The 27,163-nt window shown below is 47.9% G+C and overlaps 1 protein-coding gene across 1 annotated transcript in view; it reads left to right on the top strand.

The window, feature by feature from the left end:
- The window catches only part of LOC122363465 (adhesion G protein-coupled receptor L2-like), a 42,124-nt gene extending 25,729 nt beyond the window's left edge, over positions 1–16,395 (top strand). The window contains exons 2-17 of the mRNA XM_043332760.1: positions 4,225–5,286; positions 6,880–7,087; positions 7,464–8,159; positions 8,434–8,670; positions 8,996–9,180; positions 9,529–9,703; positions 10,406–10,607; positions 10,871–10,990; positions 11,407–11,581; positions 11,853–11,977; positions 12,193–12,314; positions 12,489–12,555; positions 12,842–13,007; positions 13,209–13,336; positions 13,587–13,806; positions 14,040–16,395. Of these exons, the coding sequence (XP_043188695.1) occupies positions 4,225–5,286; positions 6,880–7,087; positions 7,464–8,159; positions 8,434–8,670; positions 8,996–9,180; positions 9,529–9,703; positions 10,406–10,607; positions 10,871–10,990; positions 11,407–11,581; positions 11,853–11,977; positions 12,193–12,314; positions 12,489–12,555; positions 12,842–13,007; positions 13,209–13,336; positions 13,587–13,806; positions 14,040–14,161 (4,010 nt within the window). The 3' untranslated portion in view covers positions 14,162–16,395. The remainder of the gene's footprint in view (positions 1–4,224; positions 5,287–6,879; positions 7,088–7,463; positions 8,160–8,433; positions 8,671–8,995; positions 9,181–9,528; positions 9,704–10,405; positions 10,608–10,870; positions 10,991–11,406; positions 11,582–11,852; positions 11,978–12,192; positions 12,315–12,488; positions 12,556–12,841; positions 13,008–13,208; positions 13,337–13,586; positions 13,807–14,039) is intronic.
- Positions 16,396–27,163: the final 10,768 nt, after the last annotated feature.

The raw sequence follows: 27,163 nt of genomic DNA, 5'->3' as shown, positions 1-27,163 counted from the left end.
CGCTATGGCTAGGACGAGACCATGCGGCACTGGTCCCAGGTCGGTCAGCACGCACGGTACCGTGCCGAGTCTCTGTTTATTACAGCTGCCACCGCAGCTGTCGGCACTGAGAATGGGTTCTGCAGGCGCCAACCTCACTGCTGCATGGCGCTTTGTGGTTAGTGCACGCTTATGAAATACCGTAAAGTGGGGCTATTTGAGACAGTGGGGCTATTTGAGACAGTATTTAAAATTGCTATAAAGTAAAAACCATTTGAAATTCATGCTTAATTTTTGGTCAGGCAATTAACTGCTCGATTCCACACCTCCCTGAAGAAAAACATCACAAAAGATTCAAACGATCTTCATTTTATAGCGATTTTAAATACTGTCTCAAATAGCCCCACTGTCTCAAATAGCCCCACTTTACGGTAGGTCAAAACACCAGTTTTATTTATGTGAGGAGATACAATAGCTATAAGCAGGTTTTCAAGGCGACGTCTTCTGGACACAGTCGTGCTACTGCTAAATATATAGGCAAAGTGGACTTCTAAAACACCCAGAATGTGAGTGATTCCTGGGAGGTGGGAGCCTAGTGTGGGCGACTTCCGTTTTAGTCCGTGACCCGGCAGGGCTCGTTCCCGGTCGCTCCATTTATTTGCCGAACAGGAACGCGGCACTGAGCCGGCGATAGCACCGCCGATAGGTGTTAGATGACGTCACAGCGGTAAAAGCAATCACATACGTGAACTGATGATTGGTGGATAAATAGCTTGTTTAGGTGCTGTAGTAGTCTAAATTGATTTATGGGAAGGAATGTTGTGCATCATTTTCGCAGAAAAATGGCGATAATATTAAAAAGTCTGTGTATATGATCAATTGGGGCACATAAGCATGCACAGCCGTGTAAATAAATTTATCGATTTTTTATGACGCATGAGTTCCAGCCATCTGTAACATAGCTAAAAGTTCAGGCAAAGGTAACAAGTCTTTTTTTGCGAAAATGTCATTTTACTGTTTAGATCAGAGGCATCATCTTTACTCGTGCGTCGTCTATTGCTACTGCCCGTGACTATGTCAATGTCGTTATTCGATTTCTTCACACAGCGCTGGCTGGCTGCCACCAGTCGTGGTACGGCCGATGCGCTCAACAGTTCGGAGAGTCGGCACGGACGATAAAATCACTGCTATGTGGGGATGCGCAACAAATGGGGGGGGGGGGGATCTCGGCGGTGGGAATCAGGAACAGAGACCTACTCTTAGGAAACACTTTGGGATAGACGGATCGCGATTCATAAAACAAATGTATGATAAAGAGATAATAAAATTTCAGGGAAGTATATTCAGAAGTCGTCTAGCATTATTTGTGCTCTAAGCAGTAAATGGCAAACCGATATCAACAACTAAAGAAATAGTTGTTACAAAATGAAAGCTAAACCCAAAATAGTCGACAATCGTGTGATTGATTAAAGGTTTGTCGACTATCATCAGCATATGTGTTATTGTATTAGCTCGTTAACACATTGTCCCGTTTTTCTCTAACTTGTGCATTAGCTCGTACACATATCGTGCTACAAACGAGCTAGTAAATCACGCCAAATGATGTGTCTGACGCCTGTGTTTCCTCTGTGTAAACAGCGTCCCACGCGGGCGATAGGATGGCGCCGCGGTCCACACGGGACCGCCGCGGTACACACATCGGTCGCTGTTTAGAGAGTAAATCGGCGCAAGGTGAAGGCGCCCGTCTGCCACATGGGGCAGAGCCAGAGCCAGCCACACACAGTCAGTCTACCCTAGTCAGTCTACCCTGTCTACCCTAGTCAGTCTACCCTGTCTACCCCGGACAGTCTACCCTGTCCGGTAGACTGAAGTATCTAAAACAATGCTCTAATGGTATTTTTACCAAATGCCGATGAACAGCTTCGCTGAAGCATGAATAGTACTTTCAGCGTTTCTTTATTGGTATGTATATTTGCCCATTCATTTTACAGTCATCATCATTAAGACGATCACCGTTCCCTGGCCAATTCCGACGTTCGGTGGTGCTACCCCGCTTCTTCCGCCGGTCCTACCCCTGCCAACTGCGTCCGTTGGCCGTCACCTGGCAAGGGCCAACGTGGGCAGATGTCTACTTCCGACACCCTCAAACCGGGGAGCAATTGGCTGCAGACACTCAATAGCGGCCGCAGGAAGACGGTGGGGGCACGCGAATCATCGTCCCCTTTCACGAACAGCTCTCGAGCATTACGAATATGACAAGGCATCGAAAGAAATGGACCATACAGGGATTGTTTAGCATTGGAATGTAACTTCAATCGCAGGTTAGGCCCGACTGGTGGATGGCACTTTGGCGAGACCTTGAACTGGTGACGCCTCATGACGTCATCAGTTTCCCATAGGCCTCGATACGGGCAGACGGTCAATATTGGACCACCGTCCGATATACGTGTGTATAGCTCAGGAGAGATGAGCGCGCACTGATAGTGCTGCGGCGGTGGAGTGCAGTGTTCAATGCTCGTAGTCGTGACGGACGATCGGGACCATACTGATACAGTGATGTCAAATCATGTTCATTTCATAGGATTGGGGAACTGAACTCAAACCAACTTGCCCATATGCTAGATCGGCATCGATTGGGCGTAAAGACATCAATATTTAGTGCAACGGGAAAACGGTGGGGTTGCAGTAAGGCCCATCAGCTCTTCTATCAATCGAAAGTGTTAACCCGCCCACCGACGGGGGTCTGCGCCAACTTCGCACCGACGGGGGAGGGGCGGATGACCGCCCCCCCCTGAGATCTCAAGAACGAAGCAAGATAGCGACAAGCGGTAAACGGCATCGGATACGCACGGACAAGGTCTACAATTTTTACAAAGGTCATTTTCAGGTCAGGTCAAAGATGACGTCACATGGGTCGAAAAAGTCAAAATGGCGGCGCTAGATATGGAGAGAGTTTTTCTCGAATACCTTTCGAATTAGTCAAGATAGGAACAAACTAAGGGCACCATCGTGATCCTCTCGTCAATCCGCATCGAATGATATATATGTTGACCTCGAAAGGTCAAGGTCAAAGGTTGACCTCAGGTCACGTGACCTCGAGGTCATCATGTATATCATTCGATGCGTCTTGACGAGCTGAACACAATGAGACCATCCGCGCGGCTGTATCTTGTTCCTGTACGGAGTTATTGACAAAAAACCTTGCGTGACCTTTGATGACGTCACATGACCTTACAGCTGCCCAACAGCAAAACAGACCTCAAGGTAGTGAAGGTTGATCGTATATGAAGTCATGTATGGTATATGGGACCATTCCGACCCGTTTTAGTGGTAAAAACAGGGAGTTGATTTTTCCCCCATTGACTTATAATGGGGAGGTTGCGAAATTGACCTGACCTTAGGTCACCGACATCAAAATTCCGAGATATACAAAGTGTAGCTACTAATGACCTAATAACATCCTGCGACTTTCAAAGGCCTCCGACATCTACTGTAGCTCTGGCACGGTGACAAAGTTGAAAAAAGTGACTTGAGGTTGGGTCATTCAAAGTGACCTGGTGACCTGACCTTAAAAGTTAGGAGGTTCAAACTTGCACACCATGTGTAAAATTGATGAGAGAATAGTCGTACCAAATTTAGCGGCGCTACGGCGCCGCGGATTTCCCGATATCCGCGAAAAACCTCAGGGGGGGGGGCGGATATCCGCCCCCCCCGTCGGTGCGCGGGTTAAGAGGCACCGGCACCAATAGCAATAGGTATAATATAATTTTCGTATACGTCTGTCATCCTTTAATGTTAAAACGGATCTCGTCGGTATCGGCACATCTCGACAAGCTCTTCTCTTGTCCTCCCCGCCGAGTAAAGGTCGACCAGGCTTACTGGCAGATTGGTTTTAAACTCCAGTAAAGTAGCCGAGTTCATTTATATTCCACCCTTGTTTATATGAAGGTAACTTTGGCTTGAACCCAAAGTATCTGGGGATGCCTACGGTCCTCGTCCCATGCCGCCTGCAGTTGGCAGCTATTAGAAGCTCATTTTGTGACACCCATTTCTAACTTTTTCATTCTGGAAGTACCCTCGCAACGCAACAAACTACAATGCCATTTGTTTGCAGTCAGTTTACAATGTGCCCTGGAAAATGCCCTTCATACTCGACACTCGTACTGCCCGCATAAATAAGTAGCTTTAGCCGTTAGGGATTTTTTATTTTCCGATTTTGACATCGTATGACATCGTTCTTTGCAGGTGTGGTTGGCGACTTCAGTCCAGAAATCTGCGGTACCAACCCTTGTCAGAATGGGGGAATCTGCTACGAAATGCTATCATCCATCACTAATGCTGTGTATTTGAGCGACGGACTACGGGGCTCCGTCAGCCGGCCAAACTCCGTCGGCGAAGGCAGCGCCGCCTCTCCCAAACTCTCAACGACTGGTGGCGCCACTACCACCGTGAGGTCGATCGGAGAAGGGTACCGTCCCAAGGCGGCGGAGGAGGCATCATCCACATCATCTCGGCCAGCCCATACCAGCTCGACAAAGACAAAGTATTTATCAACCAGCTCAATCACAGCAAACAGTCCAACAGGAGCAGCCACTACCACGACCACCATCGCTTCTACCACTCGTGTCACCTCAGCCGCTGCCGCCGCCGCCATCTCCGCCGCCGCCATCACCGCCAGCCCGCCCACTCCCGGCGCCAGCTCCAGGACTGCCCCTGCCTCCCATCCGTCTCGGGCAGGTCCCAAACCATCCCCTCCCCCGTCCACTCCGTCCGAGCTACAGTACACGGTGGGCGTGTACCAGCCCGAGCAGGAGGCGCCTCTGACGCTGTGTCCGCCGCCGTTCCTGCTGATTCGCGGCCTCTGTCTGTACCTGAGCGACAGCCGGCAGGGCGCCGAGGACAGCCGCCGGCTGTGTCGCAGCCTCGGTGGGCGACTCGCCGATGTTGGTGACGAGGAGTCGCTGCTGCTGACGCGACTGGTGTGGCCACCGCCGCCGCCGCGCGGTCTGTACGCCTGGGTGGACGGTACCGTGGGCCAGGTGGGGCGGCGCCGCCAGCGCCGCACGCTGATCGGGCGCCGTCTGTGCACGGCCGCCACGGCCGCCACCGGTCAGCTGGCGCTGAGACACTGCGAGGAGCCGCACCGTGGTCTGTGCGAGCGGCAGCCGCTGAGCACGGCACCCCACCGGCCGAGGAGGAGTCCACGGAGCCCTCCGTCCAGCGCACCGAGTCCTATGAGCTTGCCAGAGGAGGAGACCTGCCACTGTGAGGAGGGATACGGAGGCGACGACTGCGTGAAGGCCCTTGGTGAGTCGTCAGTGGTCGGTTGACCTTGTGAAACTCTGGTATTGTATTGTATTGTATTGTATTTACGATCATGGGCGATCCACACATGGCGTGGCGATTACTGCCCAAATTATTACTTACTGGTACTTAAGACCAAGCTTCTGTTTCCTGCTGACAAGGAACAGCGATCCACTGTAGGAAATTCGACGAGCTATACATATTTCGTCGAACTATTATTGGTGATACTGATATCAGATTTCCACTAGTTTGTACTCAAAATTTCCCATTACTTAGAAGAGGTCCAATTTTTTAATTGCGGCATGACGGGGAGTGTTCTGCGTTTCTTGCATACAGTCGTTATCCTGCGCCCTGGTGGGGTCTGTTTATAACGTGACCTGGTGGGGGGGGGGGGGCGCTATTTTTTGCGCCCCTCGTATCTCCGAAACTACTGGACGGATCCGCAAAATTCAAACGTCGTTCAAAGGCCCCGTCAAATTTGTCGATTGAAATTCAATTTCATTGACCCCGGGGTCACCGATGATGTCACAGGTTAGGTCAAAGATATAATGTTTTGCCGTTCACGGGTCTTATATGGAATGCGCTATAACATCGTGTAAAACGCATTTTATCGAAAATAAGCGATAGGGCATCAGTTGCCTAGCACATATGTTGCTATTAGAGTTCACTGATAATACCAGGTCAGGTCACAGGTCAGGTCACCAAGGGTCAGCAATTAGCATATGAACCAAATTTTACTAGGGCTGTACGATGCATGTTTTATGGCCAATTTTTCACTCCCAACTCAATGGTGTTGGTTATAAGACTATCAGGAACGGTTTGGGTCACTTCCTGGTGGGGGTGAGGTCATTGTCAGGTCAAAAAAGGCCAAATTTCAAAGTTGATATTTTTTGCATAAAATGGGTACCTATTGAATCATTGATTCGATGCAGCTCGTCACGGCGAGTCTAATGATGGTCTTTTTTTGCGCTACGTGGTTGTTTTGCGCTACGTGGTCGAGTTTGAAAATATGTCGTCATCAATTTTGAACAGTTTTTTCGCTATAATTTGACCAAAAAAGAGGTATCGATCTAAAATTTGGTATGTGAATAAAAGGCGGTGGAGGCTATCACATATATTCCGGTTTTTTAACCGAAAAACTTTTTGGATTTTTTGGCTATTATATTCATTTTTTAGGGGTCAAAATTAAAAAATTGCTAAATTTGGAGATAGCAGCCCTGGTAATTCTACACCTCTTATGTCTTAGACGTTTTTCTACATCTTCAAAGCTATAGGCCTGGCAGCTCTTCCCGCGAAACCTTTTTTTGTCGAAAACGTCAGAACATGACGTCACTCTGACGTCATTTGCGGCCAACCCATCATAGCCGTTAGAATTTTTTGGGTCACAATGTGTAAAATTGATGCCCGGGAAGGTATTGAACATTTGGTGACGATCGGCGCAATGGTTCTGGAGATATATCAAAAAGTCTTGAGGGGGGGGGGGGGCAAAAAATAGCCCCACCCCACCATAGTGCGGGTTATGCTTATCTAGGTGGAAAATGGTTGAACATGGGTGATAAACAATTTCACATTACACATGTTCGTTTTTAATTGCAGAGAACGACGGACATGAGTTCGAGTACTGCCAGGACACGAGAATCGGTGGCGCATCTGGAAAAGCAATCATAGTGGACTTTGGTGCCATGGGTCGCTTCCCATGGGAGACGAGTCGCCCGCCGGTGAACTGTCCCAGCCCGGACGTGCCCCTTCCGGCTGACTCCGACGGCTGTGTCGTGCCTTCTAGCGAAGCTATCCTACGCTACTGGTGAGAACTTTGTCCCGAACCTGAGCTGGTTGAAGTTCGTAGAGCGTGTCAGTTGCAAGCTTTCAGGTCCATTATAAATGAACAGGCGCTTTAAGAAATGATGACTTGAAATGCTAGGTACTCGCCGCTCGGGCTCTTAGCCTTCAGCTCCTCACGTTCAGTCACTTCCTCGCCGACCGACAGATAAAAAAATGGAAGTGAATTAAAATGTTCAATGCATGCTTTGCTCATGTTCCTTATTTTTCCAGGCGATGTATATCAATCATATGTACCTATGTCATACCCTACTCATAATCAACAATCGTTATGCAACGTCCAGATTTTATGAACCACGAATTGCAGACCGTTAATTGTCTGTTTGTGTCTTCTGACACAGGTGTCAGGGAAAGAAAGAATGCACTCCCAGCATCGACTTGCTGTCTGCCTACTTCACGGATGCCTGTCACTTTGACGTGGACGGCGGATTAGACGTATCGATGCGGCTCTACCTTCGCTATCGTGACGACAGCCAGACTAGCGACGTCAGCTTCTGTCGCTACGGGGGCACCTACGACAGGGACACGCGCACCTGCTACGGCGTCACCGGCTCAGAAGGCGACTTTGAACACCAGGTAACGACGTGCCGAGATATGGGTGGTGACATAATCTACAGTCTCGACAGCGCCGACTACCCGGGGTATTTGAGCCTACTCAAAAAGCTGGCTGCCGACGCAGGCCTCTCCAGTGATGAGGATATCTGGCGGATGGGCAGTGCCGAGGAACCGAGACCGGTGGTGGACATGAATCACATGCCCAGCGAGCCGTATCCGTGTCTCTCCCTGAAAACCGGCTCGGAAAAGACGTGCGGCGTCGGCAAGGAACAGCAGCTGTACACGGTGTGTGCCCTGCCGCCGTGGCCGGGCCAGCCGGCTCCCCAGTGTCCCCCGGTACGGTTTGACGACTACGGCCTGACGTTTCCCGAGACTCCGGGTGGGAAGAATGTGACCCAGCCGTGCGGCGCGGGCTACACGGGCTCTGCCAGCTACATGTGCGGCGTGGACGGACAGTGGAGCTCGCAGTACCCCGACCTCTCGTGAGTATACGCTTCTGACATTGCGCCTGTGGTAGGTAGATAAGGGAAGGTATTCCGTATTGGAAACACGGAAGCCGAGGCAAGAGCAATAACCTAAAATTTTGTTTTTATGTGATCCTGCAGCTGCACGTATACATAAACAATTCAAGACTAAAGTAGCTTACTTGACGCTAGAAACGCTTAAACAATTGTCACTCATCTATCTTAAAAAGCAACTTATGTATAATGTTCACTTGCTGGTCCATGACATGCCCTTGTCTTACTGATTCCACAGTGGCTGCCGCTCGGACAACATCAACACCGACGATGCCAAAAAGCGTCTGGACAAGGGCACAGAGCCTGTCTCGGACATCGTCTCCGACCTGGCAACCAATGTCACCAGGCAGACGTCACAGAACAAGCCGCTGACGTCGGGTGACGTCATCAACTCTGTGCAGCTGCTGCCACAGATGGTGTCCGCTCAGCAGGCCCAGCTCAGCGGACAGGCCGACCAGCAGACTGTCGCTAAACAGTGAGTTCTTGGTTATATTTATCATCATATTTATAGCTAATATCGATATAGATATGGCGCTAATAATTCTAATTCTGAATTTCTTTGATGTGGCGACTCGACTATTCACAGTTAAAAAGATGTTCTGAGATTGCTAAAAGCTACACAAGTGCGAAATGTGAGCGAGACGTTGTGTGCTCTGTTGCTGTTTCATATTCCTCTCACTAGATGGCAGCCACGTCTAGCGCCTGATAGTTATACTGTACCGCACAGCTCTAAACAGCCCGTTTATCCCGACACGCCAGGAAGCGTGACCGTTCATCACAATTCACATCGAACTTGGCAGGTATCTGGGTAGCATAACCAGTCTTGTCGGCGGCCTGACGAGCGGCGAGACGTCTTGGCACGGCATGTCCGAGACTGAGCGCTTCGATACGTCCACGGTCCTGCAGCGAAACGTGGAACAGTCGGCCTACCTGCTGGCATCCTACCTGGACAATCAGCACGAGGACTTCAGCGAGAGCACCATCCGTGAGTGCCTGCCGCAGATCTGGTTGATGGGTGGGTGATGTGGTAGAATGTCCGATGAAGCTGAAGTAGATGCGTTAGCCGTTAAGTCCTGCTGTTCCGCTTTACCATGAAATATTGCACTCCTTTTGGCATTGCGCGTTATAAAATGTCGTGGTGGGATGCTACGTAATGTAAAAACACCTGTCATATTTATCAAATGCACGATACGTGATAGTAACAGAGATCAATGGAATAGTATTCAAATCAGTCAATCAATCACAATCCCCTATGTAAGCAAAAATATGTTTATCAGTCCTTGTAGGTAGGTATGTAACGGGAGTCGACGTGACCAACTGCTCTGTCTGACAGGTCTTCGCACGGGTCGGTACAGCTCGCTGAAGGGTAACCTCGAGTACCGCACACAGCAGGGGTCCACTGTGACGCTGCCGGACGAGGTCGGTAGGTTCAACGATAGCGGCAGCACCACCATCGTCTTCGTCGAGTACGGCAACCTGGACTGCCTGCTTGGCGCAGAGAAGTGCAGGTTAGAAAATATATCTATTATAGCTCTAAGCTGATAGCGATCGATCATCGATGTTTGTGGTCACCTTTTGCTCCGGCTCTCCATTTACCTAATTATTGTAAATATCTATGTATTTTGATATCGGTTTAGAATGATTCCGTCTCGTGATATGTACGCGGAACGTATTTGAAAATGTCATAACACACTCTAGAAAGGATACATACATGATAACAATAACACGTCAAATGTATATCTAAACTCACAAAACTTTCGGTGTTTTACACGAAACCCGAACCCGCTCTGAAATATTCTAGGAGACATTTTAAAATATGTGCTTTTAGCACTAAATACTAGTTTTTACATAGCAACCGTTTAGTAGCACAAGCTGCTGTGTTGTTTTACGATGATCAAAGGCCTCAAGGGAACTGTTTCGGCCTTTTACTATGTTCTTAATGTTCATATCAGTGTCATCTAGCAGAAAATTTTACGAGCATGTTTATAGGCAGCCCATCATTATCGGCGACTTACATCTACGACCGGTTTACTATGCTGTGTAGTCTCTCGGGTGTAGCAAAGTAACTGAATGGCATACTGTTGAAACAAAACGCCAATCACCATGACAAGACTAGTACAGAAGGCGTCCAATCCAGCAGGTCCTACAAAACACACACGAGTATCTAAATGTTGCCATTTTTGTGAGCTGAGTTTTTTTTTTTCTTGCAGCACCCCTGATGAGTTGCGTCAACGGACCGACCTGCAGTACGAACGGTTCGTCAACTCCCCAGTGGTCAGCGCCAGCGTCGGCAACACCTCCGTCACCTTTGAAAACTCCAACATCACGCTCACCTTCAAAACTCGCCTCTCGGCCGCCAGCTTCAACGTCTCAAACTACCTGTGCGCCTACTGGAACGAGAAAACAGAACAGGTGGGTCGGAAACGTTGGTCTTCCAGCTCGCTAAAAATAAGCAAATGTTGTGGGCTGGACGGAATCAATAATGGCGCTGGTTTACCTATCATTGGTTACGTATTTGTAAGCTTAAAACTTCCTTATTGGGATACAATACTGAACTGTCGCTGGTATTGCAACGACCTGAAGCTTAATCATTTTTTTTTTTTTACTTTGTCTGACCTTCATAGATAGAATGTGTTTGACTAATATAACCGAAAACATTCGTCTCATTTCACCAGTGGGCTGACGACGGCTGCTCTCTGGGAAGAATTACAAACGAATCGGTGGAGTGTCTGTGTAACCATCTCACCAGTTTCGCCACACTGATGGACATCAACGGCGTCATTGAGGAGGGCTCGGTGAGTTAACGTCCTTCAAAAGTCCTGAACAAATGGCTTTTCAAACGTTGTTTCTGATTTTCTAGCCAGTCCGTGCGTTACTCGCAGACCCTGTGACTCGACTTGTCCACCACTCATCTACGCACATTTCCAGATTCTTGGTTACCAGTTGGCTTGTCCGCCAGTCCTCAAGTCGGTATGTTAGTCGATCGGTCCATCGACCCCCTGTCGGTTCTTCGGCCAGTCTGGCGACGTTGATCTTTCTGTCGTATAAATGTAATGAATGTGGGATTTTGAAGGTAAGGTCATGATGCTTTCGGCGGCCCTTTTGTCGGTCTGTCCGTCAGTCTACTCACTGTTGCTCGTCCTGCAGTCGGCCTCCTGAACCTTTCATCCAATTCCGCCAGTCGTTGACGCTCTGAACGATTGTCCGGCAGGCTCTGGACCTGGCGCTCAGCTGGCTCACCACCATCGGCTGCGTCATCAGCCTCATCAGCCTGGCCATCTGTCTGCTGGTCTTCACCGTCATCCCGACACTGAGGAGCGAGCGGACCTCGGTCCACCGCAACCTCTGCTTCTGTCTCTTCACCGCCGAGTTTATACTCCTCGCCGGTAGGTTATCAAGGGATTTGGAGGGCAGGCAGGCGTAAAACGAGTGGCATGTCCATTGGATGATGGTCGTTATTCACCTTGTAAGTAACGTTTACAGATTCACACCAAAAGTTTTCTGTCAGCCATTGCGTCTTTATGCATTTTCTTGCATTCGCTTTTCATACAAAGTCTCTGCTCGGTTGCCGGATAAGTTGATGACAAATAATCGTGCACTTTTCGTGATCGAGTTTATGTGACGTGATATTTCTGACAATTTTTCTCCGTTTCGTAGGTTTGCAGCCCCACGGTAACCCGACGGGCTGTGCTATCGTTGCCGGTCTGCTGCATTTCTTTTTCCTGGCTGCGTTCGCCTGGATGTGCATTGAAGGAGTTCAGATTTATCTGATGGTTTACAAAGTAAGTGGCTACTACCTATAACTAACCAACTCACCGTCATTGAAATGCCAACCCATCGTATAGGTTTCTTAAAGCAGTGCGTACCGAATGCGTAAACATGGTGTGATATGTAATTGAGATAGGCAAATTCCTAACAATGGATTGGTTTTTAAGTGTTAGTTATGTAAATCCCGGTAAACAAATGTAACGTTTTTCTCTGTGTTCTTCTCCCACAGGTATTTGCTTCGAGAAAGTCGCACATGCGCTACTTTTATGCATGCGGCTATGGCATTCCGGCACTCATTGTAACCATATCGGTGTCAGTCACCAAAGGAGAAGGCTACGGCTCTGAAACAGCGTAAGTCGACATCAAGGCTTATTTGTGTGTTCTAATTAAATTGCTATAATTGAATAGCTGTGAAAATTTGCTTCAATTATCCATATACCGTGACTCGTGAGTCACTCCGACAGAATCATTTCGTGTATTCACTTGCAAAGAGTCATTGATCGCAGCGCGCCTCTCATTTTGCAGATGCTGGCTGAGCACAGATAATGGACTCATCTGGGCATTTGCCGGTCCTCTCCTCTTCGTCGTTTTGGTAAGTGTGAAACTGGCTGTCTCACTGCTCTCCCAAGATTTTAGGTGCGGCCATGTTCACATCAATGGCCTATTTCAATGTTTAGCAAACATGCCATTTTTACATGTTCACATGTGTTTTTTTCACTTATGTTCTACATGGCCACAATTTTGAATGTAGGTACGTATTTATCATTTCAAGCCACTCCTCGGACAATACATAAGAATAGAAAAACAAAGTAAACAATAATGTTAGTGCATGAGCCACACGCTTCGGTAGTCTCTCCTCACACTATGTGTGTTCCCAGGTGAACATATGCGCTCTGGTAATGGCTCTGCGAGTGACGGCACGCGCCCCCAAGGGTCGCAGCACCAAGGCCCCGCCGCAGGCCTCCACCTGGATCCGTGGCTCGGCCTCTCTGGTCGCCATCCTGGGCACCACCTGGCTGTTCGGATTCCTGTACTTCACCAACGGTCAGTGCACTGCTTAGTCCTGCCTCTTTGGGAGCGCCTAAAAGACCTCGCCTCAATGCAAGAAACAGTATATGCATTATGCAGGCTGCTCTTTTAGCACATCTCTTTCTTTTTAACACATTTTGGTGGGATGATCTGCTCATTTTTGTTTTCGAACAACAGTATTTTTGAACGGTTGTTAACGGATTATTTTTCTTCCAGGGCTGCTGGCTTTCTCTGTCATATTCACAATTTTGAACTCCCTGCAAGGGTTCTTTATCTTCCTTTTCCACGTCTGGCTGAATGACAAGAACCGAACAGAAGCGCAACGTTTCGTGTGGAAGACAACGGTAAGGAAGGGGGCTCAAGTGAAATTTCCTCAGCTGACTAGTGGTGTTTTGTGTTCAATTCAAAACTACATATATTTTTGTAAAGTGCTACATGTAATGATATTCTTCCTTGGTGCTTATGTCATATATTGTCGCAAGCAATTAGCCGACTATCTAGCTAGTAGCTACTGTCTGCAAAATCTAGCTTTGCTGACTGGTCAAATTTACGGTTTCTGTGTCGTGTCACGCTGACCGTTCGACTCTGCTCCAGAACCGTATGGGTCTCACGGAGCACGACCTGACGACTACCTCGGCGGCACATACCTCGAGGGCGCACGGTGGACACACAGTGGAGACGTCAGTAGCCGCCCCGGCCGTGTCTCCCCGACCAAACGGCACCAACGGCACCAACGGCACCAGTAACGACACCAACCAGACGCCCAAGAAGGCCGGCGGAGCTGGCAACCTGGTCACAAGAGCTCTGCGGCGGGGTAAGGATTAGAACGGCCTACAGAACTGGCCTACAGGCCTACAGGCCGTGGGGAAGTTATAATGCGATGAGTTCAAGGCGCTATACGATACAAATAAATAAATAACTTGCTCTTAGGCATAGATAAATCCCTCCTCTCGTATTTTTTTCCTCCTCCCATCGTATTGCTATATACTATGGCACCATGTTCTATTGCACACCGAAAGCCATTCATGTGCGCCTTACCATTGGCAGTGAACGGTCAACGCATCGGGGAATCAATCAACGGGGAGGCGCCGAGCCCGACTGCCGAGAGCCGCAGGCCTCTGCAGCACATAGCCGGGGGCCAGGCGAACACTGGTGGCGATGCAGCCTGAGACTGGCGGTAAACTGAGCTTGGAAGGACCTCACCCCGCCACCCCACAGCTACTGATACCTACATTTATCGATGTGTCATGTTAATGATATAATGGTGTATCGTTCTTTTTTCGAGGGCAGCCAATGAACTGAGATTTATTTTTTAGATTGATGTCGTGTGTGTGTGTGCTATGTGCGATACATAAAGCCAATGGCATGGTAAGAGGGCGTGAAAGATATCCAAGTATAGTTTGTGTTAACGGATTATATTGCATCTACATAGGTTATACCGTAAGGGGGCAGACACTGCCGACTATTTTCTGTAATCAAAGGAACACGTCGTAGTAGCACCTCAATAGAAGGCCTAAATAGATCAATATAGGCACACACCATGGCCTACATATTGTTGACTATTAGCCTATACAGTATATATCCCCCTATTGGCCACTCAGAAATAACTGCGAGATCCATCGAATGCTGCCAAGTGTGACAGGTAGTTCTGTGTAGATATGTGTCGTTAACGGGATCGCCGTTTATTTATTTTGATTCGGCTGTGAATGGCATGTTACGTACGAGTGCAAGGAAGATTGTAATTTGTCATGTATAACACTGTAGAAAGCTGCAGCCAGCAGCTCATCCCTCAGATGAGCAAAGGCGAGAGCAACAGACATCTTACACAGGTGTTGCGTATAGCTGCCGAAAATGTTCGATGTTATAACAGTTCTTTTCTGTGTGTGTGCTAGACTAGTCTGTGTGTTGTTGGTCGTTGAGCATCCCTGTGTATAGAGATAGTCCTGTTGATTGTATGTTAGTAAGCCCTGAGAAGTAAGTTTATCGCATATTTGTTTGACCAATATAGTCCATATGGTATTTTCGAGGTAAAGCTTTCTTGCGTTCATTCACGCTACATGCGCTCCAAACTTGACCCTGACGCTTGGACGCTATCACTGACACTAGGTCTATGTCTTTCGAAATTCCTGTTTATTTTTCGTCTAAATTAGATCATATTTAACCCGCGCCCCACTGGGGTCTGTGTATAACACGCCCTACTGGGGGGGGGGGGGCTATTCATAGCCCCCCCTCCTAACTCCGAAACTACTGGGCCGATCGTCAAAATTCAAACGGCGTCTGATAGCCCCGGAAAAACTGTCGCGCGAAACCTAATTTCATTGACCTCGAGGTCACCGATGACGTCACAGGTCAGGTCAAAGTAAAAATTATTAGTATTTTAGCTTGTTCACATTTTGGGCTCTGGCCGCCGTCTTACAAGTCAGATCAGGCTCATTTTTGGTACACACACTCTTAAACAGATGCTCTAGATACCCTGAGGGTACAAAGCTTTTACTTTGATTTTCAGGTCAAGGTCAGGTCATCATAGGTCACGAAAATATTTTATCATGCGTCGGTCACGTGACACATGTTTTATGGTCCATTTAGGCCATAGATTTCGAATTTGATGTCGTCTGTGTCATTCGAGGTCATTTTGAGTCGAATTTAGCTTAGGTCAGGTCACTTTCAGGTCAAAAAAGGTCAAATTTTGAGGTTAAAATTTTTCAACAAAAAAGGTGTCTATTGGATGCAGTTTGAGCTCAGGAACACGATGGTGCCATTTATATTGGTGTACGATGTCAAATACGTACTGAAAAATTGATTTGAAAAATTAATAATTGTGAATTTTTTGCAATAATGCGTATAACTTGGCCATTTTTGAAGATATTTAGCTAAAACTTGCTAGAGTTAGTCATAATCAAGCGTTCTGTCACATATATTCTGGTTTTTTCGAAAAGTCAAAAACTTTTTGAAAAAAATATAAAAATACATATTTTTAATATTATTATATCAAATTTTCGAAATTTTCAAAATTTTGAAAATTCGAGATAGCAGTTTGATAGCGCGGTCAATTCTGAGTCCTTTCATGCAAAGAAATTGGATCTAGCTTAAAAACTGAGCTCTTGGGAGCGATTGCCGTGGTTCAATGTTTTGCGTCGAAATCGGCCGAACATGACGTCACTCTGACGTCATTTCCGGCCGACCTATGGCAGCTACGAAGTTCAAATTTTGACACAAGGTGTCAAATTGATGCAGCCAAAGGTACTGTAAGTTTGGCGTCGATCCGTCAAGCGGTTTGGAAGTTATTGCAGAAAAACGGGAGGGGGGGCTATAAATAGCCCCCCCCCCCCCAGTGGGGCGCGGGTTAAACACTATTGTCATGATGTGTGTGGTCGCGAACGTGAAAATATACATCTGTCATACATTTTGCTTGTTATAAACATCTCCCCTGACGGCAACTACAATGGGTGACACGATGCTTATCTGACATCTAGGGCCGCTAATATGTAGTCATCCACTTATACCTCGCTGGCCGAAGAGGTGCCCACTGCCCATGTCCTTGTTTTTCGCGATAGCTCAAAGCACGCTTTCGAAAGAGATGAAATTTGACACACCTGACACTTGAAGCTCAAGCCAGATCTTTTGACACCAACTGTATTTTATGCACTCCTTGCCAGGTCTTATGTTTCATTTATGCATCGTTAACCTTGCGTGACGTAATTTATGACGTCACTAAGGTCGTAAGAGCTTTCGTCCATAACTCGGTCACATTGAGCAATTAGCGAGTCAGGAACCCAGCCAGCAAAATAAGTGTGGGCCGTTTCTGGTTTGACTCTGGCTAGCTCCGACATCTTACTCCGGCCGAGGTACGGGCAAAATCTGGGGCTGTACTGGAGCTGACACACGATACCGGAGCTAACCCGCACCACAGCCAGACGTAAGCGGCATCAGCTGTGCCGTACCTCAACCGTGCTCCAGCCGCAGTAAGCCAGAGCAGCTACGAGACAGCCGGCGGACTTGGCCGTAACAAGCCGTGGCGGGCAGACGGACTTGATTCGGACTTGGCGTTCCAAAACCATGCCAACTCTACGGCAGAGACTGGGTAGTCGGAATAGAGCCATACCCGCCCAAATCCCTGTTCAGACGGCCTTCCATTTACACCGACCCTAATCTGGCAGGTCGGAGTTGGCGTGGCAAAACGGACTTGAGCCAGACCAAATTGCTGGCTGGGAAGGCACCGAATGAACTCGGGAAGACATGCCAAATTGAATTATATGCAATATGACGTCCTTCGACCAGCTTCATGACATGACCAGTTCTGACCTGACCTTGACCTGAGGTTGACATCTTAAAGTGACCTCACTAAAACAAAAATTATGTCATCTGAAGCGCATGAACTTGAAGAAACACGATAGTGCCAAAATTGCGGTTCTGTGAGAGTTTTTGGCGACGTTATTTACCGAAAACCGTACATGTGCCTCAGAGCACTTAACCTGACCTCAAAGGTCACAGTTGATATGAGGCCTTATATCGGGTGCCAGTCGCCAGTCGCAGCGTCTTGTAACGGCGCACTCGCTTTTTTTTGCGCAAGGCTCTAGCTCAATTAGGGGCGGAATGGCGAAGGGGGAAGTGGTATCGTACTCGATATTAGTAATATTGATACTCGTATTCACTCGTACGCCCCACCCATCCCCTCGGCTGTGGCGTATGTTGAAAACCGATAGGGCTGGCGATGGTTAACCCGCGCCCCACTGGGGGGGGGGGGCTACACATAGCCCCCCTCCCGTTTTTCTGCAATAACATCCAAACTGCTTGACGTATCGACGCCAAACTTTCAGTACCTTCTAAAATATGAATTTCGTAGCTACCACAGGTCGGCCGGAAATGACGTCAGAGTGACGTCTTGTTCAGCGATTTCGACGCAAAACATTGAACCATGGCAATCGCTCCCAAGAGCTCAGTTTTTAAGCTAGATTCAATTTCTTTGCATGAGAGGACTCAGAATAGACTGCGCTATCATACTGTTAGCTCGAGTTTTCAAAATTGTGAAAATTTTGGAAATTATCAATATTAATATTTAAAACTTAGGTACATTTTTATCTTAACCCTCGCCGGCCGAGGGGGGACGGGTGCCGCCCCCCATAGGGTTTTTTCGCGATAGCTCCGAACATACTGGCGATAGAGAGCTGAAACTTGGCATACCTGGCCTTTGATCCAAGCCGCATCTTTTGACACCAACCGCATTTTTGGGTCAGGTCAGGTCACTGACCTATGACGTCATAAGTGAACCTCTGCACGGCCTTCAGATGTCGCAACTTCGCAACGCCCTCACTGCCAGAGGAGATGTCACAGGGAAATGAAACTTTCAGGATCTAGTATCCATTATGAGTCTCACAACTTGTATATCTCGGATTTTTGCTAAAGGTCATATGAGGTCAGGTCATTTTCGTGACCTCACCATTATAAGTCAATGGGGAAAAATAAAAACTGCTATTCTGGCGCCGGGAACGATCTCCAACTATCTTAAGCACACAGAATCGTGATTTGATGCACTCCTTGCAAGGTTAGATGCGTCACTTTTGCAATGTTGACCTTCCGTGACGTCATTTATGACGTCATCAAGGTCATATTAGTTTTTCGTCAATAACTCCCGATCAAATTGAGCTAGCGAGTCGGGAAATCCACCAATGGACTCAGAAAGACCTGCCGAATCGAATGATATGCGACATGACCTCTTTCGACCAACTTCGTGACCTGGGGGTGCTGACCTGACCTTGACCTGAGGTCAACACCCCAAGTTGACCTGACCCGAACAAACAGTATATCATTCGACGCGCCTGAGCGAGGCGAACACGATGCTGCCAAAATCGCGGCTCTGCGGCCGTTTTTTGCGAAGTTATTCACCAAAAACTGAACCGTACCCTGGGGCACTTGACCTGACCTCAGAGGTCACCGGTTGACCTAGGACCTTAAAATCGGGTACCAATCTCTGCGTCTTGTAACGGCGCACACGCTCGTTTTTTCCGCAACGCGCTAGCTCCACCAGGGACGAAACAGCGATGGGGGGGGGGGTCGTACCCGCCCCCCCCTCGGCCGGCGCGTATGTAGAAAACCAATAGGTCCGGCGAGGGTTAAGAAAATTAATTTTCGAAAAACGGTTAGCATGTGATGGAACAAATGCTTATGACTTACTCTAGCAAATTTAACCCGCGCCCCACTGGGGTCTGCGTATAACACGCCCTACTGGGGGGGGGGGCTATTCATAGCCCCCCCTCCTAACTCCGAAACTACTGGGCCGATCGTCAAAATTCAAACGGCGTCTGATAGCCCCGGAAAAACTGTCGAGCGAAACCTAATTTCATTGACCTCGAGGTCACCGATGACGTCACAGGTCAGGTCAAAGTAAAAATTATTAGCATTTTGGCTTCGTCACGTTTTGGGCTCTGGCCGCCGTCTTACAAGTCAGATCAGGCTCAGTTTTGGTTCACACACTCGTGAACAGATGCTCTAGATACTCTAAGGGTACCAAACTTGTACTTTGATTTTCAGGTCAAGGTCAGGTCATCACAGGTCACGAAAATATTATATCATCCGTCGGTCCCGTGACACATGTTTTATGGTCCATTTAGGCCAAACATTTCGAATTTGATGTCGTCTGTGTCATTCGAGGTCATTTTGAGTCAAATTTAGCTTAGGTCAGGTCACTTTTAGGTCAAAAAAGGTCAAATTTTGAAGTTAATTTTTTTTCAACAAAAAAGGTGTCTATTGGATGCAGTTTGAGCTCAGGAACACGATGGTGCTATTTATATTGGCGTACGATGTCAAATTCGTGCTGAAAAATTGATTTGAAAAATTAATAATTGTTAATTTTTTGCAATAATTCGTATAACTTGGCCATTTTTGAAGATATTTAGCTAAAACTTGCTAGAGTTAGTCATAATAATGCGTTCTATCACATATATTCCGGTTTTTTCGAAAAGTCAAAAACTTTTTGAAAAAAATGTAAAAATATAAATTTTGAATTTTATTATGTTAAATTTTCGAAATTTTCAAAATTTTGAAAATCCGAGATAGCAGTTTGATAGCGCAGTCTATTCTGAGTCCTCTCATGCAAAGAAATTGGATCTAGCTTAAAAACTGAGCTCTTTGGAGCGATTGCCGTGTTTCAATGTTTTGCGTCGAAATCGGCCGAACATGACGTCACTCTGACGTCATTTCCGGCCGACCTAATGTAGGTACGAAGTTAAAATTTTGACACAAGGTGTCAAATTGATGCAGCCGAAGGTACTGAAAGTTTGGCGTCGATACGTCAAGCGGTTTGGAAGTTATTGCAGAAAAACGGGAGGGGGGGGCTATAAATAGCCCCCCCCCCAGTGGGGCGCGGGTTAAGCGATATATCTTCAAAAATATGTTTTAGTGCTTGTTGGAGGATCATTATTAATGTAAAAATCAAGTAGGTATTTCTTTATTGTCATGACCTTTCCTCCTTTTCAAAAATATGCTGAGCCAAAATTATATTGTTTTAGCGTTTTCAAATATATCGGCCACAGGCCTTCATCAGTGAAATATCCAAAAGAACACTTTTGCATCTTTTTTTGCCGATATATTTGAAAATTCTAAAACAATATAATTTTGGCTCAGCATATTTTTGAAAAGGAGGAAAGGTCATGACAATAAAGAAATACTTGATTTTTACATTATCTTCAAAAATGATCAAGTTATAGGTACGTATTATAGCAAAAAATTCACAATGATAATTTTTTTTCAGTTCTTTTTTCTCAGTACGCATTTGACATCGTACACCATTATAAATAGCACCGTCGTGTTCCTCAGCTGAAACTGTATCCGATAGACACCTTTATTGTTGAACAATTTTAACTGTAAAAATTGGACCTTTTTGACCTGAAAGTGGCCTGACCTAAGCTAAATTCAACTCACAATGACGACCTCGAATGACAAAAACGACATCGAATTCGAAATCTATGGCCTAAATAGACCATAAAACATGTGTCACGTGACCGATGCATGATATAAGATTCCTGCCACCTGTGATGACCAAAGCCTGACCTGAAAATCAAAGTACAAGTTTGGTACCCTCAGGGTATCTAAAGCATCTGTTCACGAGTGTGTAAACCAAACATGAGCCTGATCTGACTTGTAAGCCGGTGGCCAGAGCCCAAAATGTGAACAAGCTAAACATTAACAATTTTTGCCGTGACCTGACCTGTGACGTGACGTCGAGGTCAATGAAATTAGGCTTAACGCGGCAGTATTTCCGGGGCTATCAGACGCCGCTTGAATTTTGACGAAAGGCCCATTAGTTTCGGAGGTAGGAGGGGGGAGGCTATGAAGACTGAAGAGCCCCCCCCCCGTAGTGCGCGTTATACGCAGACCCCAGTGGAGCGCGTGTTAACTTGCTGAGTCTGTTTTATTTTTATAGAAATAATGCCATTTTCCCTAGCTCTATGGATGCAGACTGTTGTGCTAAGCAAGGTATATAAAAACACTGTGCTAAGATGGCTCCAGGCTCCCTCTCTGGTCCGATGACTTAGCGAATTCCTTCTCAGAAATTGTGATGTATTGCACGTGAAAACGTCAAAGCCAGTAATGTATGCCACTGGAAAGAACTGCTAGTTCGTTGAAGGTGGTTATTCAAACAAGCACCAGCATATGAATACTGTATGGGGTAGCGAGCATTAGTAAAAATGATTGCCCGATGTAACGTCGCTGTAGCCCGAAGTTGAAGACCGAATCATGCTCTATTTCCTTGTGGCGTAGCCGAGGGCAATAATGCTCGTTGAGTTATTCGCCCGAGGGCTATAGTGGCGTCACAGAGGGCAATATTTTTTCCTTATTGCCCCTATACCTCTTGGCCCATAAGGTAATCATTTTGTTACATGGTCCACCCCAACTCGCTAATAAGTATAGTTAACCCTCGCCGGCACAGGGGGGGGGGGTTGATGCAACCCCCCCTAAGGTTTTTCGCGAATAACTCGCGTAAAAAGTAGTTGATTGCAACGAAACTTTCAGTACCTTCGCATTGATTAATTTTACACCTACCCTGAAAATTTCATGACCCTGACCCCAAGGACCTATGACCTGTGACCCTTTTCCGTGACCATGTTTGGCCGAAATCGCGATTCGGCGTGTGTCGGCTCGCATTAGCCGCGCGTTTGCAAGCTTTTCGTGGTTTCAAACGTTCAAACATGTGATTTGATGTTGCTCCCATACATTAGGGTGGGTGTCAAGGTCACTTGAAGGTCAGGTCAGGTCATTGACCTTTGGTGACCTCAGTTCACTTTTTCGAGTTTTACATGCTTCTAGGCTAGTTTTTGGAGCTGAATTCGAATTTAGCAACCATTTGAACATTTACGAAGTAGTTTTGGTGCCTTCGTAACATGTTACGAAGCTGTCAGAGGCGGATGACAGGTACTACGAATACCCGTCACGACCCCTACCGGTTGACCTGACCTGACCTGACCTGACCTGACCCGACCTGGTCTAAACGCTTAACAACATCATCTGTGCTCAAAACTAACACGATATTCGTGATCAGCACCCCGGAAAACCCCTTACCAGCCACGCTTTACGACTTTCTAACAGGTCCTGATATTTCTGATTTTTGGGTGATTGACCTGACCTGGAAGGTCAACCGATGACCTAGGACCTTAAAATTGGGTATCATTGGCTTCCTCTCGTGACGGGCATAACGTTCGTTTTTTCCGCGAAGCTCTAGCTTCATGAGGGGCCAAACGCGAGGGGGGGGGGTCGTACCAACCCCCCTTGTGCCGTCGAAGGACTCAAAATGGCCTGTGCCGGCGAGGGTTAATCGTTAAGTATCGTTAATACCTATGTCGTCATCAGGAGAAAATTGAAAAAGGATTCAAACACGCGCGAATTACTATATATTTACGCTTTATCATGTTATCATAGAGTATCATCGATTAAAACACCGAAATAAATCCATAAAATGAAGATATTTGCTGTAAAAGAGATTAGGTGCAGATTTGGTCAAATTGGGTGCATTCGCCGGATAGCCCGTCGTGAAAACGGCTATTATGTGTAGTTCATTCGATGTGTCTTGACGAGAGGAACACAATGTCGGTAAAAGTAAGCTCGTGCAACGCTTGAGTCAAAAGTTATTGCAGACAAAAGTTATTGCAACAGCAGTTTAAAAAAACGACTATTTTGGAAGTTTTTGCCCCCTGCAGGCAAAACTGTTGACGTTAGGTAAAATATGAGAGAATTACTCAGAAAGGGCGTTAATAGGGCTATAGAATGCGCTTTTCTGCAACGCTGTTGAGCTCTATTGGTTCCTAAGTGCTGTGTTGGCTTCTTGGAAATTGTCGACATTTGACCTGAAAATCGGTGAAATTTTGCCTTCATGACCTCTGATGACCTGACCTTTGACCTGACCAAATACGTGACCGCAGTAGTTTCGTCATTATTTTTGGCGCTCTTTGTAACGCCGCCTTCCGCGTATCGCTATGTGGCCCAGGAGCCGAGTTAGAAGGGGGTGTTCAAACACCCCCCCAGCAGGGCATGGAAATCCAACAACCCCCAGCGGGGCCCGCGTTGAGCGCCCGAAAGATATCGGCGGTTTGGGATAAAAGTATTAAACCGCTCGGTAGAAAAATATTTAAAACGTCTCGCCTATCGGCTCGGCGTTTAAAAGATTTGTTCCAACTTCTCGCGGTTTAATATTCTACAGCGCACCCAATGGTTGACTGGCTTAGGTCGCGACCCAATTTAATTTGTGAGTCACGGATGGATATGCAGTCTATTTGCGTGGCCGCTGGCCTGCTACGAGTGCCTGCGAAATTCGGTCTCAAACAATTATGAGGGACAACGAAGCATTCGTTAGACGAAGCGTGCCTTCTTGCAAAAATAATCACCTATGAGCTTTTACAAAGGATGTTTTTATCCCACACGCTTCATAAGGTTTCACTGAACATTACAACACCACCAATGTTCTAAAAAAAACTTGATTTGAGAGCTTGTTCTCATTTATTGCTCCTCCGTGCGGTGTCATGATATTGCTGCTATTACCTGAGGCCTTGCCGACCAAACGGTTGGCTACGGTACCTAACAATGCCGGTCCCCGCTGCCCGCCTTACAGCGTTCCCCAGCGTCGCGTGGGGCTGGGGTGGGGGGGGGGGGTGGCTCACACATCCTTACCCAGCTCCAGCTCAGTAGCGGCACGATTGTCGCACTGTTCGGTTCGACACGGTCCGTCCCCGCCTCCGGACCGATCTTCAGCCCCCACCTCCAAATATCCCCACAAGCATGCCTGCCACGGCGCTGCGACATCCCCTCCTGCTGGCGCTGGCACTGGTGCTGCTGGAGCTACCATCATCCCGCGGCTCCGGCCGGCTGATGCCGATGCTTCCCTGGGGCGACCACAACCGCACCACTCTGGCCACCCTCCTGGCCGGCAGCCGCGTCCAGTGCGGTCTGCTCTGCGCTCTGCGGTCCGACTGCCGGGCCGTGGCTCTTTTCTCCACCCCCGGTGCCGGTCCGTGCCAGCTCCTGGCCGCTGCGGAGGGGGAGGAAACTACAACGACTAGCCCAACGGCGCCCCCAACGACTACCACTGCTCCGACCACCACAGAGGCCGCGCCGCTCAGCTGCGACACGGACTGGACCCGGCTCGGCGACGCCTGTTTCCGGCTCTATCCTGACAGAATGGGCTGGGAGGCCAGCAAGGCTCTGTGTCGCAGCGCGCGGTCGGGGGCCGAGCTGGCGTCCATACAGTCAGCGGAGGAGAACCAGTATGTCAAGTCAGTGCTGTCCCGCTCCAGCGCCTTTATTGGACTGGAGCACACGGCTGCGGCCAGCGGCAGCTACCAGTTCCGGTGGCTGCTGGACGGCAGCTCGGTCAGCTTCTCCCACTGGCGTCAGTCGCCCGTGCAGAAGCCCGACAAAGATCCCAGCAAGCACCTCTGCGTGGCGGCGCTGGCCGGGGAAGCAGAGTGGATCGACTACGTCGTCAAGGACGGCATGCCAGAGTACAAGTCGCTGTGCAAGTACCAGCTCGTCTGATTAATGATACTTCTTGCCAGATCAAATAAGATCGAATCATGTTCAATGGCAGCCAGCTTCATTGCCACCATCTGACGGGCTCATTAGCCTATATGCTTGAGATGCTGCTTCATGCGTTTGACACTGAATGCTTATATTGCACCCGGTGAGAGATGAAGTCACTTCTCAGCTTCAACTTAGCCTTTAACATTGCTGTATTCGAAATTATTTTAAGTTCATGCTTCAACAATAAGGTTCCAGTCACCTTGCACGGCATCAAGTCAATGTGACACGGACATCGGCAATGTTTAAAATTTAGATCCTCATATACAGCAGCATTTAATGTAAAAACTATCGAAAGCTGCTATGCAGGAAACTCTTCTTATTTGTCTTACCTAAAGTGTTAATGCATCACAATTCACAATCCTGTTGTAACTATAAATTTATCTATGCATATCTGATCATATACCTTACCTCATAGGAAGCGAGACGTACAGTCGTGTACAGGTTGATGGTCCGCTACTCTTTATCCACCGGGTTCCTATGGCTCAGCATTGGCAGCAGCCGCCTGGTACCGGTAGGCTGTGCCGCATGACCCGAGAGTGAAGCGGCACAGCCTACCCACACTGTATGACACCGGCTCGGGTCGCCTGGTAGAGCGATTTGACTGGACGCTGCGTTACAGCGGCTGGGGGGAGGGGGGGGGGGTAAAGGTCAGGCCTGTCTATTTGGCTCGGCTCGGCGGATGAGGCGGGCTGGAGTGTGGTGTGGGACGGGGGTGATGTGGGGAGGGAGTGAGCGGACCTGGGGCTGGGTGTGTGTGGTCACTTGTCGCATAGAACCGATCGTAATCCACCCTCCAAAAATTCGCTTTAGAGATATTCACAAAACCCAGGGGGGTTCAAACACCCATCTCCCAAGTGGGGTGCGGAAGGACAGGTAAGGGTCCATACGGTCTCCTCATAAATTGCAGCAAAGAAAGAAAACAGACCTGTCACCAAATAATCTTTCTGAAAAGTGGACTAATCGCATAGCCTCGGACATAGAAATAAACATCCAGCACGCGAAGCGCCTCGAACCGGGCCTCTCACTACCGGTCAGTTTGACAGTCTAGCACTCCTACGCTGAGCTACACCGGATGGTGATCGGGGCAAAGTCTGGCCGGGCGGGCGGCGGGGCCGGGAGGTCGGCAGCAAAGTCAATCAATGTTTTTGTGGTTGCGGGTGCCGGTCGCTCTAGCTTGGTGGAATGATGATGGATCATTGGCAAAACTTTCAACGTGGAGTCCCGGTTCGAGCCTCATCGGGGCTCCGGCTACTTTTCCGAGTTAGGATCTGGTTTGATTTTAGTGGTTGCGAGCCATTTATACGGTTTTATATCTACATGTCGATTGTCGATTGATTGATTGATTCATTCATTCGTTCATTTAATACGTGTCGACATTTAGCATACGAATTGACATCCAGGATCAATCCGATCAATCTACCATTTTCATATAAATATCATGCATATATGTGGCACAAGACCTATGGTTGCCTCGATACCGTGCCAAATCACGTTTTGCACAATGCACAAGTAAATTATATTCGCTGGGTCTTCCGTGCATTGTGCTTAGCAAAAACAGGAATGCAATTGTTAAGCGACGCAAAATGTGCAATGCAGCAAGTGACCACACACACCCGCCCAGCCCCCATGGTCCACCAACACGCCCCACACCACTCGCCAGCCCACGCCAACCACCGAGACGAGCTCCTCCCCCCGCGCTGGTCTGACGCGACAGCTGGTCTACAAAGCGATCCACCCGGCGACCCGAGCCGATGTCAAACGGCGTGGGTAGACTGTGCCGCTTCACTCTCGGGTCATGCGGCACAGCCTACCGGTACCAGGCGGCTGCTGCCAATGCTGAGCCATAGGAACCCGGTGGATAAAGAGTAGGGGATCATCAACCTGTACACGACTGTACACAACGGCACACTGGTATACACAATACACAAACGAAGAGAAATAAGAGAATATTGGAACAGTTTCAACAGCTAAAACTTTTCATAATTTTTAGCCGCATCATGAACTAACGAACTTTTATGGATAATAACTCATGCTTAAGTCTGAACAGCAACGCTAACATGAAGCAATCGTTGAGCATTGAAGCTGAAAATTATAAAGAGCATCGC

The sequence above is a fragment of the Amphibalanus amphitrite genome, unplaced genomic scaffold (genome assembly GCF_019059575.1).
Source record: "Amphibalanus amphitrite isolate SeventyFive unplaced genomic scaffold, NRLGWU_Aamphi_draft 000621F_arrow, whole genome shotgun sequence".
In the NCBI taxonomy this organism is placed as follows: Eukaryota; Metazoa; Arthropoda; class Thecostraca; order Balanomorpha; family Balanidae; genus Amphibalanus; species Amphibalanus amphitrite.
Note: the sequence above shows the minus strand (reverse complement) of the source record. Positions and strands in the feature narration are given on the sequence as shown.